Below are 17,293 nucleotides of genomic sequence, written 5' to 3'. Positions count from 1 at the left end.
AGAGAGAGAGAGAGATAGAGAGAGAGAGAGAAGCTGACAAATAAATAAACCGTCGAAAAGTCCAAAGTTTGGAAACAACAACAACAAAAATATTAAAAATGTGTAGAAGAGACTGTGATAGCTGAATTACACAAAAAGTTACAGAGGCCGATTTATTATATAGCTCTAATGAAAATCAGACTAAAACTCTAATACTCGACACTCAAGTTGTACTATGTATACGTATAGTGTGACAATATTAATGTGTGAGATAACTAAATACTTGGACAACAAACAATATTATAGATACCTAAATAATTATACATATACGTATGATATATATATATATATATATATATTGAAAATTTATCCACCTATCTATAATAGCGAAAATCGATTAGCTAAGGCATCCACAGCCGCTAAAGGGGTCTTAAACCCGAATCGTTACCCTATAATAATCAGCTAACCAAATAAATGGATTGAGAAAGAATGAAAGGCGCAGTATGCTAATTGCTAGTTTCAATGTGATTTGCAAACTCTTAAACTAAGTGTACACTAGATTAGATGTTTACAACTTTCAATGAAACAAAACAGATTGTTTTCTGGGTTGTGATTTATACAAAAGAAACTATACATCTCAATGTACGCATGTATTTTTCATGAAAGAGAGCGTGTCCGTGTTTCTGCGTTTGTGTTGTACGAACACCGGCGCTTGTAGGTGTGAGTAGTAGTATGCGTGGGCGTGTAGACGTATGAATTCTTACTGATTTGCAAGTGACTCACTTGGGATTTTCGAAACCAGCTTTAGCGGTCTGAGGACCCTGAAGGAACGTAGCATACGCAGGTCGACATCCACGTTTGTTTCGGCGAACACGGTCATCGACCTAATTTAAGGATCACTCTACAATCTATCTGTTCGAACGTTTCGCTAAACGACATATTATTTCCTTAATCTTATCCCCACGTATATTCCTCCTTTCCTCTTTTTATTTATTCTCATCCTACGAAGAGACGCTTTTCTTCTCCCTTGACTCGATTCCTCTCTTATTGCACCAGAGAGAAAGAGAGAGTGAGAGAGAAAAAGACTAATATCGTAGCATAACATTTTATTTCTCGTAGGATGAAAATAATTTGATATGTTAGAAACGTACTTGTTTCTGCGAATGCGAGATACACGTGTAGCCGTTGAATGGAGGAAAAAGGATGAAGAAGAATAGGTGTTGCGTTTATGGTGAGTGTAAAGGTATGAGACAGGGAACAAGAAGTGGGGAGGTAATGATACAAAGAAAATAAGTGAAGGAAGAATGAAAAAGGTACGAGTCAATAGTAGTAGAGACGTGTGTCTTGCCACATAAGTAATACTAAGAAGAAGATTACAATTATATTATGAAGGAAATTTTTAGTAAAAGAACTCGATCTCACCCAGTGACCACGACGACAAAGTCCATGATATTCCAGACGTTTCTCAAATAGGAGCCTCGATGGAGAACGAAGCCGAGGGCGAGTATCTTGAGACTCGCCTCGACGCAAAAGATCGCAAGGAAATAGATCTCCGTAGCTTCGAGCTTTTTCGCAAGGATCGTTTTGTCTTGTTTCGGCAGATGCTCCTCCAGTGCAAGGACCACGCAGTTTGCGATGATAGTGAGTAGGACGGCGTATTCGAACGGTGGCCATTCTATTATGAAACGTGTATGCTTTCTTATACAATTTTCTTCGGATAAGAGGAACAAAGAAGTTGGTTTCTTGCTTGCATCGGCCGTTCCTCCACCGGAACCAACGGTTCCACTGCCGCCACCACCACCACCACCACCTCCGCCACCGCCACCACCACTACTACCACCACCGCTAATTCCAACACCAACTCCAACGCTTCCTCCTCCTACACCTCCACTAGCAGTAACACCACCGGCACCAGCACCGGCACCACCAACACCGCCACCTCCAGCCCCTCCTCCCGGCCATCCTACCTGTTCCCGGCCTGGCGTCATATCCACCAGACCAGGTCGTACCTGCAGACAGAAAATACGATATTATTACGTATACAGGATTAACTCTTAGAGACGCTTCAATCGTGATTTTTACATTGCATTTCTTTGTCATCCGAGTTCTCTTACGTAAACCAGTCAATTTAAATGATAAATTGCATATAGATTGATATTCGAGACACAGCATCTTGACGGAAAAAGCTAAGCTAACTGTTTAAGAACTAATTTCTTAAATCGTGCATACAGTAATTAAGCTTTAGGTGGCCTGAGTAGCCATGTGTTTGGCCAGTAATGAACTTACAATTTGCTTAATGATATAGGTTACATAAATTTTTAATTGAAAAAATTGTTAAATTTATATCGAAGAATGCTGACCCTATAGAGGTTAACATAAAATGACTATCGAGTAATGAATAAAAGCCAAGTAGCATGCATAATATCAAAAACGTTCTTCAAGTATTCCTATGTTTAAATTACGTTCGAGAACATTTCAAAAACGATTCTGATACCGTGTACCATGTGAGATAGCATTCATTGTATTATTCTTGTTACGTTTCTTATTAAATTTAACTGTTTGATATATATAAATATAAAACTTTGCTTACATGATCTGAGTTTTCCTATAAATAAACAGTCATTTAGATGGAGAACCTCAAGTAATAACCAAAGACACGGCATTCGATCAAAAAATATTAAATTAGTTATTTTTATATAATACTAGTTGCAGTAAGTTTTTCTGTGTCCGAGTACTCGAAACGATTTCTTGAATGGGTGAATAAAAAGCTTAGATCGAAATAACCATTGTGAATGCACAAAAGACATTCATTATGTTGCTACTTGTTACGGAATTGAAACCTGTCACATATCCGTGAAACTTTGTGTTTGCGATCCGAGTTCTGAAAACGCAGAAACAGCTAATTTAGATAGAAAGATTGGATTGATATTCTAAACACTGCATTTTGTGTGAATTGCTAAAATTGTTGTTTATACTATACAAATTCCTTTATATTTTCAAGAACTCGAAATGACTTCTGAGAAATGCACAAAAATCATTGGTGGATTGTTTATGTTACGTCTTTCTTGTGGAATTGTGGATTTCAAGCAAAAGTAATTGAAAAGCAAGCCATAATGCCACTGTGTTTGTTGATCGCGTATAAACACGCTTACCTCCCCTCTAAAGCTAGCCCAGTCACCGGGACCGCTCAGTCCGGCCAACCACGGCCTTCTCCTGTGCTGCCAACTCGCGTATCCAGTTCCAGGGTCCCTTTGCGCTGCCTCTTGCGCAGCTGCCAACCTGAAATAACCGTGTGTTATGGGTCTGTCTTCTTTAGTCACATTTTTTAAAGTTTCTACACTTTTTTCATATTTTTGCTTTATCGCTTGCATAATTTGATGTCTTAAAAGGTGTAACGGGTTTCTACTATAAAATATTTATATATTAATAGATACGATAAAATAATTCTCTTATCTAATTTCACTCTCAATTTGATGTACTTTTATCGTATCGTATTTCATCCTCTCGTTAAACCTCCAATAATTTTTAATATGACATAACCCTACATTGTACGTTAACGTGCCTGATTAATTTTACAGCACATGGGAATGGTGTCAAGCCAATGCTTCTTCAGATATATTTGAACGCCACGTGTGTGACGTGTGTAGATATTAAGCAAAAACCGAGAAACAGGAGGGGTAGGGAGTTTGGAGTACTAACCGTTATGGAATCGATATAATTAGGGGATAGAAAGAGGCAATTGATCTGACTCCGTCTGACTCTATAAATTTGATTGTGGATGTCGATATTCGAAAATAAAAATTATATCGAAAATTAAAGAATTTTAATATTTACTCTAAAGGTAAGAGGGTGTAAAAAATGTGCAACGTGTACGAAGGCGCCCAAAACTCATATGTACGCATGCTGCACTACTTTTTACACCAGTAGTACAATGTTCCATTAGTCAGACATACTCCTCTTTTTTCGTGCCTATATAGTTACATTAAGGATATGCTCTCCACCATTGAATTTGAAAAATCTGCTTCGTTATCTCTACTCTTATTTACATCTTAACAGCGGATGGGCAACTATAGTATACCTATTGATCGTTCATTCATACCGCCCTTACACCCTCTTCACCCCTGAACAACTCAGACGACTGTCGCCACTCTGCGTCCTACCCAGTCAACCAGGCGCGCACGCACAAAAACAGCCATCTATCTATCCAAAAGTCAAACGTTCACCCGGTTTACCCAGTTCCGTCGCAGTGTTACCAACGTTAAGCTTTTTAGACTCTACAAAAGCTCGTCACACGTCACACGTGGCGATTGCAGATTCATCTATAGTATACTATCCTCGTTCTCTTCTAATAATTCTTTCTCCTCCATTTGTATTCTCTCCAAAGACAATCGTTTTCCGATAACGAATCATTCAGCAATTGCTTATATTAAGAAGAGCTTCGAAATATATTTTTCATCGTATAGCAAATTTTTGTGTATGAGCTTTACCATCTATTATGCGACAACAACACAATATTCAATATCAGGCATTACTGCGGATAACTGTGGACATTAGGGCACTTAATATTATGTATATACACACTGTCGTGTGTTAAAGTATACACTCGTGAGCGTGCCCTTTCAGGCAGACTTCCATCAAAATATATATTTACATAGAGCTCAAAGTGTATTAATACGTTTAATGAATTATATCAGCTTCGATCTTTCCAGTTTCAATTTTCCATGATATTAATACGCGCGCCTCTGTGTGTGACTAGTGACAAATAAAGGCCATGACACGACACGTGCCCTATGAGATAGGCTAGATGTTAGACTCCACAGAGCTGACATTATTATATATTAAAAGAATAAGTGCAAAATGTTATGGGAAGAAAATAGTTGAAAAGGGCTGACATAAGACTTAGCTTTCCAACCTACCTCTAGAGGGAGGCAGAAGTTGAATGCAGCCATGTTCCTACATACGTTCGAGCCTCGTTTAGCCTACTGGCAAAATATCGTTCTTTTCTTAGCACCAACACTTTTTTTCGATCACTACCTTCTCACCAATTCAAAACACTTGTAGTATTATGACTGATTCCCTTTGTTCCTCTCTTGTATTGAAAAAATCGCCAGAGCTAGAACATAATTAGTTGCACTGAAGTAACAGCAACTAACCAGAAAGAGAGGGGAGGGAGGAGACAGAAAGAGAATATACACCGATTTCTGTATACTTTCCACACCGATTCCAATTTTCATTAAAATCGTTCAATACTGTTTTCTTTCCTTCTTACTCACACTTTGATTTCTTTCGACCTCCTTGCCCCTCTCACTCTTTCCCATCGACACTTTATTTCCTTTACTCACTCTCTTTCTCCCAGAGCAAAACAAGTATTATCTTTTCCTCCTGTCGTCGTTTGCTAATAACACCAACACACACCAATAGGATAGAATTTACTGCCAAATGCCACTAAACATTGAAACACAACCACGACGGATTCACCAATACCAAAACAACTCGTCACGTCCTTTTCGTAGTTGCTACTGCTACTGCTATTCTGATTCTGTCAAGTGTCAGATTCGGTACGGGTTGGCCATATCGGGTCGTCGGGTCTCGGGACTCGGTGACTCGGGGAGGGTGGCTGAGGTTCTGAAAGCCACCGCTGTCGCCGCCGCAGCTACCACCATCTACCCCTACCACCACCAAAATCCTCCTCCGATAGTCCTTTACAACGACCCGGGAACGTTCCTTGCTCACTGCTTTATCCGTTTCAAAATTGTTCCTTTTATGCCTATAATTGTCTCATTAAAATCTTCTCAGCTCTCTGTACTCGTTGTAAAGTAGAAAAAATACGCCAATCTGTAGAGAGGGGAGACGATGTAGAAGAATATCACATACAGTCGATAGAGTGCTCGACTAGCCTTGTTCTGGCACAAACATACTCGACACGCATATATACGTATACAGAGTATGGTGAAATAAATATTACCTACCGAAGAGAAAAAAGAATTCCAGTGACCATTTCTCGCTGAATCCATCAAAATTCGTTTTCTTTTTGTTCGTATGTTCTCTTTTTTCTTCTCTTGACTCTGTCAGAATCTCGATGATCGCACATCGATCAGAGTTTCGCCCCAGCCAGCTTACATCCCTCTAACGTCCCTCAAACCTTCGAACAGGCACTTTACAGCGCCCTCTGGCATACCCGCTGATTCTTAGAATCATCTTGCCCCCTCACCTCTCGCAGGAACTGACTTTGTTTTCTTTCAGATTCCTATCAAGACTAGCGTATGAGAACAAAAAGAGATTTCTTCTTTTGATACTTTTATTTTGCTTTGAAAGCATTAGGTAAAACCATACAGAAGAGTTTCAAAACATTTCTTTATGACCTGTTTCATCCTTCATACTTTTCCAATTTTCAGGAGTGGAGACTGGATGGTGTATCGAGGTTCGGGCACTGGCCAATGACGACTTGCGCAAATTCGGCCAAAGATAAAGATAGACGAAGTACAAGAGAGAGAAAGAGAGAGAGGGAGAGGGGGATATGGAAAGAGAGGGGCAGGAGGAGATAGAGTAAGAAAGAACGTGTTGGAACTGGAAGTACTGGAACGTGCAAAAGCGAGAAGCGCAGACGCAACGAGTTCGCTGAACAAGCGTGGACGCGGTTGCCCTTTTTTTCCACTTCCCAGAGAGACATTGACATGTGAAAAATGCAATATATGCGTTTAATTACTTTAATGAGAATATTAAGAGAGACGTATAACGTGGAATATTTCAAGAATGGTTTTGTTGTATGGACGAATTGGTTAGAGTACGCCTAAAATATCTCTTCATTTCTTACTTCGACTTTTCGTCGTGACCATACACAAAATAGCATTTGCAATGTAGCATTACGTCCCTCTGATATCCTTCCTAACTCGTCCCCGGAACATCTCATACACATATCCGTAACCTCCTCATACCATTCCATCCCATATGACGTCAAACGGTCTCGCAATCGATATTATTATTTCCAAAGCCTCTGCGATATCGTTGTGAAATCAAGGGATAGCTCTCTATTACCAGACATCGATCTGTTTTTCTATCCTGGCAAAAAATGCAAATGGTCTTACTCTAGAAAAAGATGCAGTCCCGTGATCTTACCACAGCTGCAAAGCTATACTGTTTCTACGTATTGGTATACAAATATAGTAAGTGACCTTTAATGATTTATATCAGCATGAGCAAACGACAAAGAGTGCGTTATAAGAGCACGGAGATCTGCTTTTATCAGGATGTAAGATAAAACAAAAGATTTACAATCTATTGGCAGGAAGGAATCAAGCAGGCGTGAATGTTCCATGCTTCTGGCAGAAAACTTGACCGAGTTTTCGTTCTAGGCGTATTCACACCTATGCATGTGTCCATAATTGACAAACAAGGGCGACTGTGAATACAGAAAAACGTAAACAAACCCTAGCTAACCAAGAAAAATGTAACCAGTTTAATACTTTTCTCAAGAAGATCCGTTTTACGTTGTTCGTAGTGCTTTTACAACTTTGTTTATAATTAGATCAAAATTCAAAAGATTCTCCTGACATAAAATAAATATAAAATTAGAAAATAGCCTAGTTGAAAGGGTAAATAATTTATGCACATATTTTATGCACTATTTCCAGTTTGATAAAGAGCAATTAGTGGTCCATTGTATAAAATTTTAAGAGTTTGGCGTTCAAGAACAATTGCGAATCAAAACAATGAAATCCTTCGCCAATTTGCCGGATAGGGTTCTTTTGTCTTCGTTGGTGGATACGTTCTTTTTGCACTTGTTCGTGTAGATAAATGTTAAGGTCAACCTATATTGTTTACAATATTATATTATAATCAGAAAGCAATTGTCAAAAGAATATTTTGTATCAGTTTCTGAAAGGATACAGGTTACATAAGAAACTATTTATGTATAGTATCAGTAGTGCTGCACCTATACTATCCACTTAATTACCTGCAATATACATAGACAAGAGTTTCTCTTTCAGGGTATTAGGTAGACTTGTCTTTCTGAATAAGTACCGTTGACGATCACTGATCATGTATAGCGCAACCAAACGGATTCATCGAATAGTCTTCTTAAATCTAACGCTGTAACTACGTTATATAGTTGGCTTGGACGAATAAGGTTTCAACGTCGATGTGCTCTCATTTTTCCCATTCGATCGTCTTCGGTCATTCGCAAATTAATCCATTCTCATCGCATTACGTGAGCTAATCTTTTTCTTCTGTTTTCGTTGGAAGTATACAAATTATACATACAAATATACAATGCGCTTGCATATGTTGTTTGTTTTTTTTCCTTAAATTTTTAGTTAATTTTGCTTTTCGAAAAAAAAGGAAAGGAGGGACAAAGGCATAGTTTAGAAAGGGATGGGAGAAAAGGGAAGGAGGGGATGACACGCGCAATGCGGGTATTGATTCACTGCTTGACGCTAGCGCAACGACGTTACTTCCCTCCACACCACCAACCGGCAACAAGCACCATACTACCCCTACCACCATTTCCTCCACTTTTCAAAAGAATGCGAAAGAGGGAAAAACTTGTTTCTCTCTCTCTCTCTCTCTCTCTAATCGCGGTGTTCCTAGTCACTTTTTATCAACTGAGAAGCTAAAAGAACATCCTACTTTACCATTAAATACAAAGAAAATTTTCTTGTGAACTTATTTCGTTAGTTTAGATTTAAAAGTTTTTAAGAATAAGCAAGCTTCTCCATCTTTCCATATAAACTGCACTAACTTATATTTAATAAAGTTAATTATAATTGTTCATATTAGTGACTTATCTAACAAGTTAAAATGCTACACTGATGCAGTGTGATCCTACCGGTCAAATATCAAATGGGAGGACTTTTTTTCTTCTTCAACCTTCAAAACACCGTGAAGCTTCCGGTTTGTTGAGATCCTACGCCGGTTTTGATCATTGGTAACTGCCCTACGACGTCCTCCACCTCCTCCTCCTCCCCAACTGGCATATTTCAATAAATTAGGAGGCGTCACTGTTTTATCGACGAACTCCACGTTACCGCCAAAAATTAAACCGGAAATGAAACCACTCTGACTTCCGCTTCCAATTCCCGTTGATGACCCGCATGACCCATAACCCCAAGAAAGCCCAAAACCAGGTTGATAAGCTCGCACTAAAGGGCTACTTCCGCGTCTACGCGTCGAAACGTGTCGACCACCAGCACCACCCAACATTCTTAAATAAAAAAATAATTAACAGAAAAAGAAATAGTAGAAGAACTAAATGAACAAAATTCCAATGCACTGAAAAAAGATGAAAAATAAATTTAAACTATATTGCTGGTAGTTTTCCAATTTCTTTATTGTCTACTATTGTAATAAGAAATATCACGTGTTCTTATTGACAAAATCTTAATATTTACTATACATGTATTGTATAGGACAGATTCAACATTTATACGCGTAGCGAGATTACTTGCTAATAATTGTCGACAAGTGTTATGATGACGAAGATGACAGCGATAGGATTGAAGACTGGTAGAACCTCACCGGAGATTAAATTATCTCCTGCTGTGAGTGGCATGGACCAAATCGGAAACACCCCGTAGCTACTAACGTTATTACAGCTATGAAAGGCGCCTATCTAACAACTTGACAAGCTACATTATCTTGACCCTTTGTCTTGTACATTAAGTCACCCTACTATCGATATTCATTTAAAGTCTTGTTTAAAATTAGGTATACATAAATTACAAGATGAAAGTAATTTAATTCAGTCTAATAATTAATTGCATTGTTGTATAACGTTTAATAAGAACATATGTAAATAGATTATCATAGTTGCACATTGCTCAAGTACGGAAAATGTGATAGATTTCTTTTTACAATAGAATAAAAAAGTAAAGGATGTAAGATTTCCTTTAATAAATGAGGCAATTAATAAAATCAAATGTAAAATTAATCTATACATACAGGGAGAAAAAAGAAACAAATTAATGAGGTAAAAAATGCAAAATAACATGCAATTTTATCTCAAATATTCTATTCCTCTCTCAGTCACTCACACACACACACAAACACAAACACAAATGTCTACTTTCCCGTTTATTTGACAAACTTATTAATAGGCCTCTTTTAATTTAACTATAAATGCAATATCTCCAAGCATAAGGCCAGGATTAGTGAAATTGGCAAAAGTTAAGACTAAAACATTCCTGGTATATTCTATCACTTAGGCTATATCTTATTCTAGCTTTCGATTCGATTTCATTTTAACTCGGACACAGGTTTGTGTTCACACGTCGATTGACACCTATACTAACTTTTTCACGCTTCAAATTCACAGCCTCCACCAGAACCGACCATTCTAGTTTCGACGCTATTGCACAGACGCATACAGACGATACCGACCAATGATGAAACTTTCAAGAAGTAAAGATTACGCTTAAAAAACAGACCAAACCGTTTATTATTCTTAAAAAATTGTCTTATTCATTTGTACAAAAAAGAGGCAACTGTAACTCATCGATTGGCAAAATTATCATCACTTTTTTGCAATTCGATACACTAAGTTTGATTACAAATAAACAAGCGATAAAAGGAAAGAGAAAAAAATTGTTTGCTCTATAGATATGTAAAAAACGTTTAACAATAGTCATTTACACATATGCAAAATATCTATGTGTATACTGTGTATGCTACACGCATGTTCGCTCAGATTCGTTCTTCCTTTCTCTCTCTCTCTCTCTCTTCCATGTAAATAAAAAAGATCAGTTTGACGTAACATTTATAAAAATCGTTTTATATATAAGATTGCTGAATAAATTAGTAAAGGACCTACAAAAAATCTATTCAACTTTCATCGCGCACACATTTTTCGATTTAAGAGTAAAATTTAAACACCCTGCACCACAACACTATATTTGTACTAACACTCTTTATATATAACGCAATTACTATATCCTAAACTTACTATATACTCGTTTTCCAAAAGAGTTGAATATAAAAGTAGCAACAAGGCAATCAGGCCATGTTTCCGAGATTTACCTACATTAACTATTACGATTGAGAAGATTGGTTCGCTAGCAGTTCTTCTTGCTGAATTTTTCGACGATAATTATCCAATGTAACTTGTATAGTCTTCTCAGAATACCGGCAGTTTTCAGCGCCACAGGTACAAGTAAATGATTTGCATTTTATGATCCAAAACTTTTCTCCATAATCGAACCTATAATTGCATAAAAACATGCACATAGTAGTCTTTGCTTTGTTTCTTTCTTTCATAAGGTAAAGAAAATATCGTTTTACCCAAGCTCTTCATCGGCCTCGATATCTCGGTTTGCAAAGAATGCAATTCGCGGAAAATGCAAATCCTGATGCTCGACAAATACACGCACTGGTAATAAGTTGGGCGCACAAGAATGATTTATAAAGCGAGCTATATTTCCATAACGCCTTGCATCGATACAATAAGTCTCCCCGTCCTATTGACATAAATGAAATATCAAAATAGGTTCACCGTTACTTAAATATTTTACACCGTTATTGTCGATATACAGTCAAATGAATTTTGTTTACTTACCCTATTATCCAAATCGAATAAGTAAGAATCATCTTCTCTATGATCAGCTTCAGAATCAGATATAATCTCTCCTACATATTCACAGACATAACTACCTTTTGTGATGTGTCGTAGAGTACGAAGACCCCAACCCTTTCCCTTTGTTCTAAACAGCTGAAATCTTTGTGTCAAACCATGCTGTATAACACGGTTGTTACAAGTTATCCGATTGCAGTCGCATGCTGGATTACATTCAAATAACATTGGTGGATCTAAATGGATGGCATGTGTGGAATTATATCTTAATAAATATAAAAGAAAGAAAAAGATGTCTTTTTTATTTTCATTAATGGTCTATTTACCAGTATAGTTAAATTCAGGTATTAACTTTCCTTCTTCATCATACCAGCACCTTAAACTGATGTTTCCACATAAGCACTTTTCGGAACTGCAGTTATCCTCGCATCGACAAGATTGCAGAGATGTAATTGTCCGGTCAACATTTATATGACTGGTGAAACAATTTTCCGTTACATAGATAAAATCTGTAGGCTTATCTTCCGAATCAAATCCATTTACGCACTGTATGGGATTCATTTCTTTGCCTCTCGAAATATCGCTGCGATTCAACACAAACATAAAAAATATATATAGGCCATAACGAAACGAGTGTATTTTCTTTAAACTGAAGGTTCAGAATGGCAATTTGAGTACAGAATTTCAATTTCGCTCTAACCAATTGAGAAGTTAAAAACTTATTTCCGTTTTAAATTCACCCTTTTTGACCCTTTCCGAACAATTTTGATAGCAAAGTGTAGACTGGAGAAAATGAGGAAACAAATGACGATAGGCAATCCGCGAAGAAAAAACAATTACCAAACGCATAGATAGCACATTTACTATTTATTTCCTTAATTTAGTTATTAAATTAAAATAAGACTTAAATAAATCCTTTCATTACAATTTTGATCCAGTTCCGTAGAAAAATGAAATTGCTATTATTAACACAACTGAAAAAAAATCGAATTGACGTAATGAAAAATAAAGTATCAGAAGCCATGATGTAAAGAACGCACTAATGAGTAAATAAGAAATGTACTATCTATGCGTTCGGTAACTGTTCCTTCTTTGTGGGTTACTCATCGCCACTTATTTCTCTTTCTCCAATCTGAACTTTACTGTGAAAATCGTTCGGAAAGGGTCAAAAAGAGTGGTTTTAAAATGGGAATAACTTTTCAACCCCTCAACCATTTCTACAAAATTTGAAATTTTCACTTATATTGTCAGCCTGAACCTCCAGTTAAAAAAAATGCGAACGTTTCGTTACACCCTGTGTATTTACTATTGCCATTTTTTTCTCATTATAGCAAACAATCGACACTCACTTTGTCAAGACTTTCACTGTTTTTTCCCACATATGCTCCGATAACTCGTTAATCTTGGCATTTAATCTTAACGCTGACATAGTATCACCCTCGTTTGTACAACAATTAATCGCTGTTTCCCCCGCTGCATTAACTTCACCTATTTTAGCACCTCGAGCCAGCAATAAAACACTAACAGCATACTGATCCTGCCTTGCTGCTATATGCCTGTGGAGTAATGTAAAGAATCAAAAACACATTTTGTTTTCTTTAACACACATTGTCCTTTTAAAATATGATAATTAATATTACTCACAAGGGTGTATCGCCATGCACATTAACAGCATTTACATCGCAGCCTTCGTTCAGCAACATTTCAGTTATTTCTGAGCTACCGCTATAGGCGCTCCAGTGCAAAGCTATATTCTGCTCGGAGTCTCTGATCAGAGGATCACATTTCTTCTCTATTAGGAATCGAGCTACATCAGTATGGCAAAATTCGCATGCCCAGATCAAACTAGTCCATCCTCCATCGTCAACACAATCTGAAAGAAAAAAGAAAATTGAATGTGAGCTGTAATTTGAGTGAGATATAAACAGTAGATAGATAGTTACCAACTAAGGTCCTTGGTACTTTGCATTCTGTCAAAATAATTTTACAAACTTCTAAGTGACCAGACTTGGCTGCCATATGTAACGCGGTCATACCGTCTTCACCCTTCAAAGTCACGCTAGCTCCAATTCTTACCAAATACTTAACCACCTCTGATCTACCCTTGTTTGCGGCTAACATTAAAGGAGTTAATTGATTTCTATCCATCACGTCCAACTGAGCACCAGCTTGAACCAATACGTGAACGCACGACAAATGTCCCTTTTCAGCAGCGATGTGTAAACCGGTTCGGCATGCATGATCTTTAAATGTATGGTTCGAGTTGTAACCGCATCCTGAAACAGATAACAAATAGGGAAAAGATATGGAATAAACTTCAGAACAACAATCGATTTCTCGATAAAATTACCCAAAACGTTCACCAGCTTTTCCAAATCTCCATTCTTTACAGAAGTGTACAAACTCATGATCGTATAACGCTCTGGTCTCTCCGAATTAGAATTGCTCGTTTCTGGAATCTTGATGATATCCGGTTGAATTAACGGTGCAGAGGGGCATTCTGCTAATTTTGTATTATCTCCTTTTCCGGGCAAGCTCATCTTTGCCGAGGGCAGTTTAGAAAATTTTTTACGTGTAGGAATATAAACTGGTTTTCTCACGCCACTCAGTGTGACCATTATGTCATAATTTATGGATTCACTGGCGCAATGAGGACATGCTCCTTTTTTGTTAGGATAAATCTCACAATCCCTGTGATACTGGTGGCCATTGGTGCACTGTACAAATCTTCCTTGGGTGCAAAACAAACCACAAGAAGGGCAACAATTATGCCTAAGAAGCCTTTCTTTATGCATTCTGCATAATATGATAAATGGCACACGAGTGCTGGGTCTACGCATGGCTACATCATTGCTATCTACTTCATTACAACAACCCACCGATTTATTGTCGATGGAATCTATAGCTGTACAGTATAATGGTGCTCCACAACCGGATATTGTCACATACAGCTGAGAACGCACTTGACACAGGCATAACAACGATTGTCCGTATGGCTAAATGTAAAAAAATAATAAGATTAATAATCTTATCGGAACTCGTTATTGCTACTGTTGAAACTTATTTTAATAGAAGCGCGAACCTCGCTAACAATTGCCGATGATTCGGGTTTGGATGCTTGACCTTCCGCTGGGCTCGGACTTGGAGCCATACTTCTACGCGTTCTTTTTGCAGGTACAGCACCCTCTAAAGGCAATACATCAAATTTATTATTCTTTTCAGGAAAAAGGTAATCTACCATAATCTCCCTCGTACCATTTGAATAATCAGTATTATTTTTACCTGATTCCGTTGCCGAAAGTGAACCATCTATGACAAACAGAAAAAAAAATAATCAGTTTGATATATTTTGTTTTTAATCACAATTATACAATTTTTGTTACCTTCTGAAGTGTCTGCTTTTGCTATCTTTCGCGCTACTTGCACGCTTCTAGGCCTACCTCGTTCCCTCCTAGGCCTACCCGCGGAAGGTCTTAAAAATGGCTTCTCGCTTTCCAAACTATTTGATACTTCATCATCCCTGATAGGACTAACTGAAGAATTATTCAGCCTTGGAATCTGTCCTTCCGTATTTTTCGTAGCTGGAGTTAATTTTGGCATATCATTTAAGTTTATGCTTGTATTTTGTAATTCATTCGAAATTAATTCTGATGTATCTGCTAAACTACTGTTGGTTCCCACTGTTTCCAAAGATGTACTCAAATCAGAAACATCCGTTAAGTTGTGGTTTGAAACAGCCTCCCCTCCTTCTTGTATGTGACAATCCAAGTTTTTTGCAGATTTAATCAAATCTTTGCTTAAGCTAGATTTTTTGGGTCTGCCTGGTTTACTGTATCTCCTTTGTTTTTTCGATTGCAGATGCTCTTCAGTATAGTTTGATTTCTCTTTCCTAGCAATAGCACTTTCCAAAACTGTACTTTTTAATGATTCCTTGCATAATCTTCTAGCTGATCTTTTTGGACCTGGCGGATCCTCTGTTGAATCACTAGAAACATGTAAAATAAATGTCAGTCTTATATTTAAACAAATAATTTATATCATATATAATTAGAAAAGTTGAAAGAGAGAGAGAAAGAAATTTGATAAGAATGAAACCTGTGGGCTCTTAGTCTAGGTCTACCAGTTCTCCTTTTTCTGGTAACTGGTGCTGTGGATTTTAACTGCTCATTAATATTGGCTACATTATGATCATTATTTTCATTAACTTCTTCCTTAATCTCAGTCTTATTCTCTATATTTGTTGCCTTCTGTTCCTCCATATTAAATAAAGCTGGTTCTATTTTTTTATCAATAGAGTTGAGATTAGCTTTGTCTTCTTTTAGGTTTTCAATTTTCAGTTCATCCATAACATCATTATTTTCATCAGATAATTCTAATCTTAGGGAAGAATCACTATTCTCATTAAAATTTGACAATGATTCATCAGGATTACAAGGAATGTCAGACAATTGGTCAGATTGCTCAACATTTTTATCGATATCAAGAGTTGCATTATTTTTTATATTTTCAACATCAGTATGAATATTTCCTTGTTCAGTAGAATTTTCATTGGCTACATTATTTTTTTTCTCTTTAAATTCTGTATCAATACAATTATTCTTAGTAGTTGGTAGGTCTGAGATCTTTTCTGTCTGAGATAACCTATCAAAATGAGAGTCATTATTTAAAGGAGATTTTCCAGACACCTCGCCTTCCAATTTCTCATCCCCATGAAGATTATTCTCTAATCGATCATGATCAACAATAGAATTTTTAGCTATATTAAGAGCCTTATTAAATTCATTGGTCATACTTTCAAGAATTTGTTGAATACTGACTTTATCCTCTGCTATTTCCTCCATAATCGTTTTCTACTATTAATCAATCTGAACAGACTATCATATACAGTACCGTGGCACTGTTGGTATTCAGTGGTTGAATTTTAGAATACAATTCATGGTAAGCAGTGTTTAAAATTTGTAATGTTGATTATGTATAAGCAATAAGAGTTATTAAAGAAGAGAGATTAGGCTATAAAGTCGCTGTCCCTTACTATTATGACATTAATGTTGTTGTAAATAGTCATATATTAGGACTAAATATCCGATCGATTGACAATTCTATAGTGCTCATTGCTACCGTGAAGCAAACATTTTGATTTATCGCCTCACTCAATAACCAATTAAACTTTTATTTCATCTTCAGTTCCATTAACGTTGCGTTATTTCCGACATTGACACGCCAAACCAATGCAATCGTGTTAAGAAATGCAAAATGTAATCTGATAGTTACTGTAGTAACGTAAGTAAAAGGGTACAGACAGCATACAGTTGGTTTACTAGCTTTACCGAAACACAAACACTAAGCTGGAAGCCATATTGATTCTTCACTCTTAGCTTCTCCTTATTTTATATTCTTAGTTTGATTTAACTTCAAAAATCGCACACACTAAATTGACTAAAGCTACGCACGCTCTATGCTGGCTTTACTTTTCATTCAACCATCTTTTTCTGTATTCCAGCATTTCCAGCTTCCAAAAGTTCCGGGGTCGGTATTGTAGTCCCCAAACCCAAACTGACCCCATCGGCCGTCAATCGATCAATCGTTTTTCGATTTTTATAATTTAAATAATTTTATTAATATATCATTTTCGCTGGTGGCGCCATCATCAAGATGAAACTAATTTTTAAACTTTTATTTCGGCCCTTTACTATTAGATGTCATGACTATCGAAAATAGGACAAATTGTTGTTCATATTTTCGTCAGGATAT

At 37.0% G+C, this 17,293-nt stretch overlaps 2 protein-coding genes across 11 annotated transcripts in view; both read right to left on the bottom strand.

Annotated features, from left to right (window-relative positions):
• Positions 1-6,080, bottom strand: part of cac (cacophony) — a 32,112-nt gene extending 26,032 nt beyond the window's left edge. For 4 of the 9 annotated variants that reach the window (XM_066730912.1, XM_066730916.1, XM_066730917.1 and 1 more), the window contains exons 1-5: positions 5,949-6,071; positions 5,322-5,814; positions 4,896-5,092; positions 3,132-3,258; positions 1,402-1,988 (exon numbers count right to left, since the gene is read on the bottom strand). In XM_066730912.1, coding sequence (XP_066587009.1) covers positions 1,402-1,967 — 566 coding nt within the window. In that variant the 5' untranslated portion in view covers positions 1,968-1,988; positions 3,132-3,258; positions 4,896-5,092; positions 5,322-5,814; positions 5,949-6,071. Of the gene's footprint in view, positions 1-762; positions 864-1,401; positions 1,989-3,131; positions 3,259-4,895; positions 5,093-5,321; positions 5,815-5,948 lie in introns of those variants that run through there. The other 5 variants (XM_066730914.1, XM_066730913.1, XM_066730915.1 and 2 more) reach the window with 4 other exon arrangements.
• A 3,217-nt stretch (positions 6,081-9,297) lies between these two features.
• Positions 9,298-17,094, bottom strand: G9a (histone-lysine N-methyltransferase G9a). Of its 2 annotated transcripts, XM_066730667.1 has the most exons (12): positions 15,638-17,094; positions 14,926-15,527; positions 14,798-14,851; positions 14,625-14,728; positions 13,893-14,538; positions 13,486-13,818; positions 13,187-13,415; positions 12,892-13,098; positions 11,869-12,125; positions 11,528-11,778; positions 11,254-11,429; positions 9,298-11,173 (listed from the first exon to the last, which is right to left on the bottom strand). In XM_066730667.1, the coding sequence occupies exons 1-12, from the start codon at positions 16,381-16,383 to the stop codon at positions 11,005-11,007; spliced, it is 3,774 nt and encodes a 1,257-aa protein (XP_066586764.1). In that variant the 5' UTR covers positions 16,384-17,094; the 3' UTR covers positions 9,298-11,004. The 2 variants fall into 2 exon arrangements, with proteins under 2 accessions (XP_066586764.1, XP_066586763.1); XM_066730666.1 differs by having other exon boundaries at positions 14,625-14,851.
• Positions 17,095-17,293: the final 199 nt, after the last annotated feature.

This window comes from Prorops nasuta, unplaced genomic scaffold (genome assembly GCF_024137725.1).
Source record: "Prorops nasuta isolate Cenicafe-Biocafe unplaced genomic scaffold, Cenicafe_Pnas_1.2 PNAS00008, whole genome shotgun sequence".
Lineage (NCBI taxonomy): Eukaryota > Metazoa > Arthropoda > Insecta > Hymenoptera > Bethylidae > Prorops > Prorops nasuta.
This window is presented reverse-complemented; position numbering and strand designations above follow the sequence as displayed.

Coding starts and splice junctions, on each gene's coding strand:
- G9a (XM_066730666.1), bottom strand. CDS start 16,383: ATGGAGGAAATAGCAGAGGATAAAGTCAGTATTCAACAAATTCTTGAA. Junction 15,528..15,637: donor CCTAGACTAAGAGCCCACAG/GTTTCATTCTTA, acceptor ACATGTTTCTAG/TGATTCAACAGAGGATCCGC. Junction 13,099..13,186: donor GTGCATGGCGATACACCCTT/GTGAGTAATATT, acceptor ATTACTCCACAG/GCATATAGCAGCAAGGCAGG.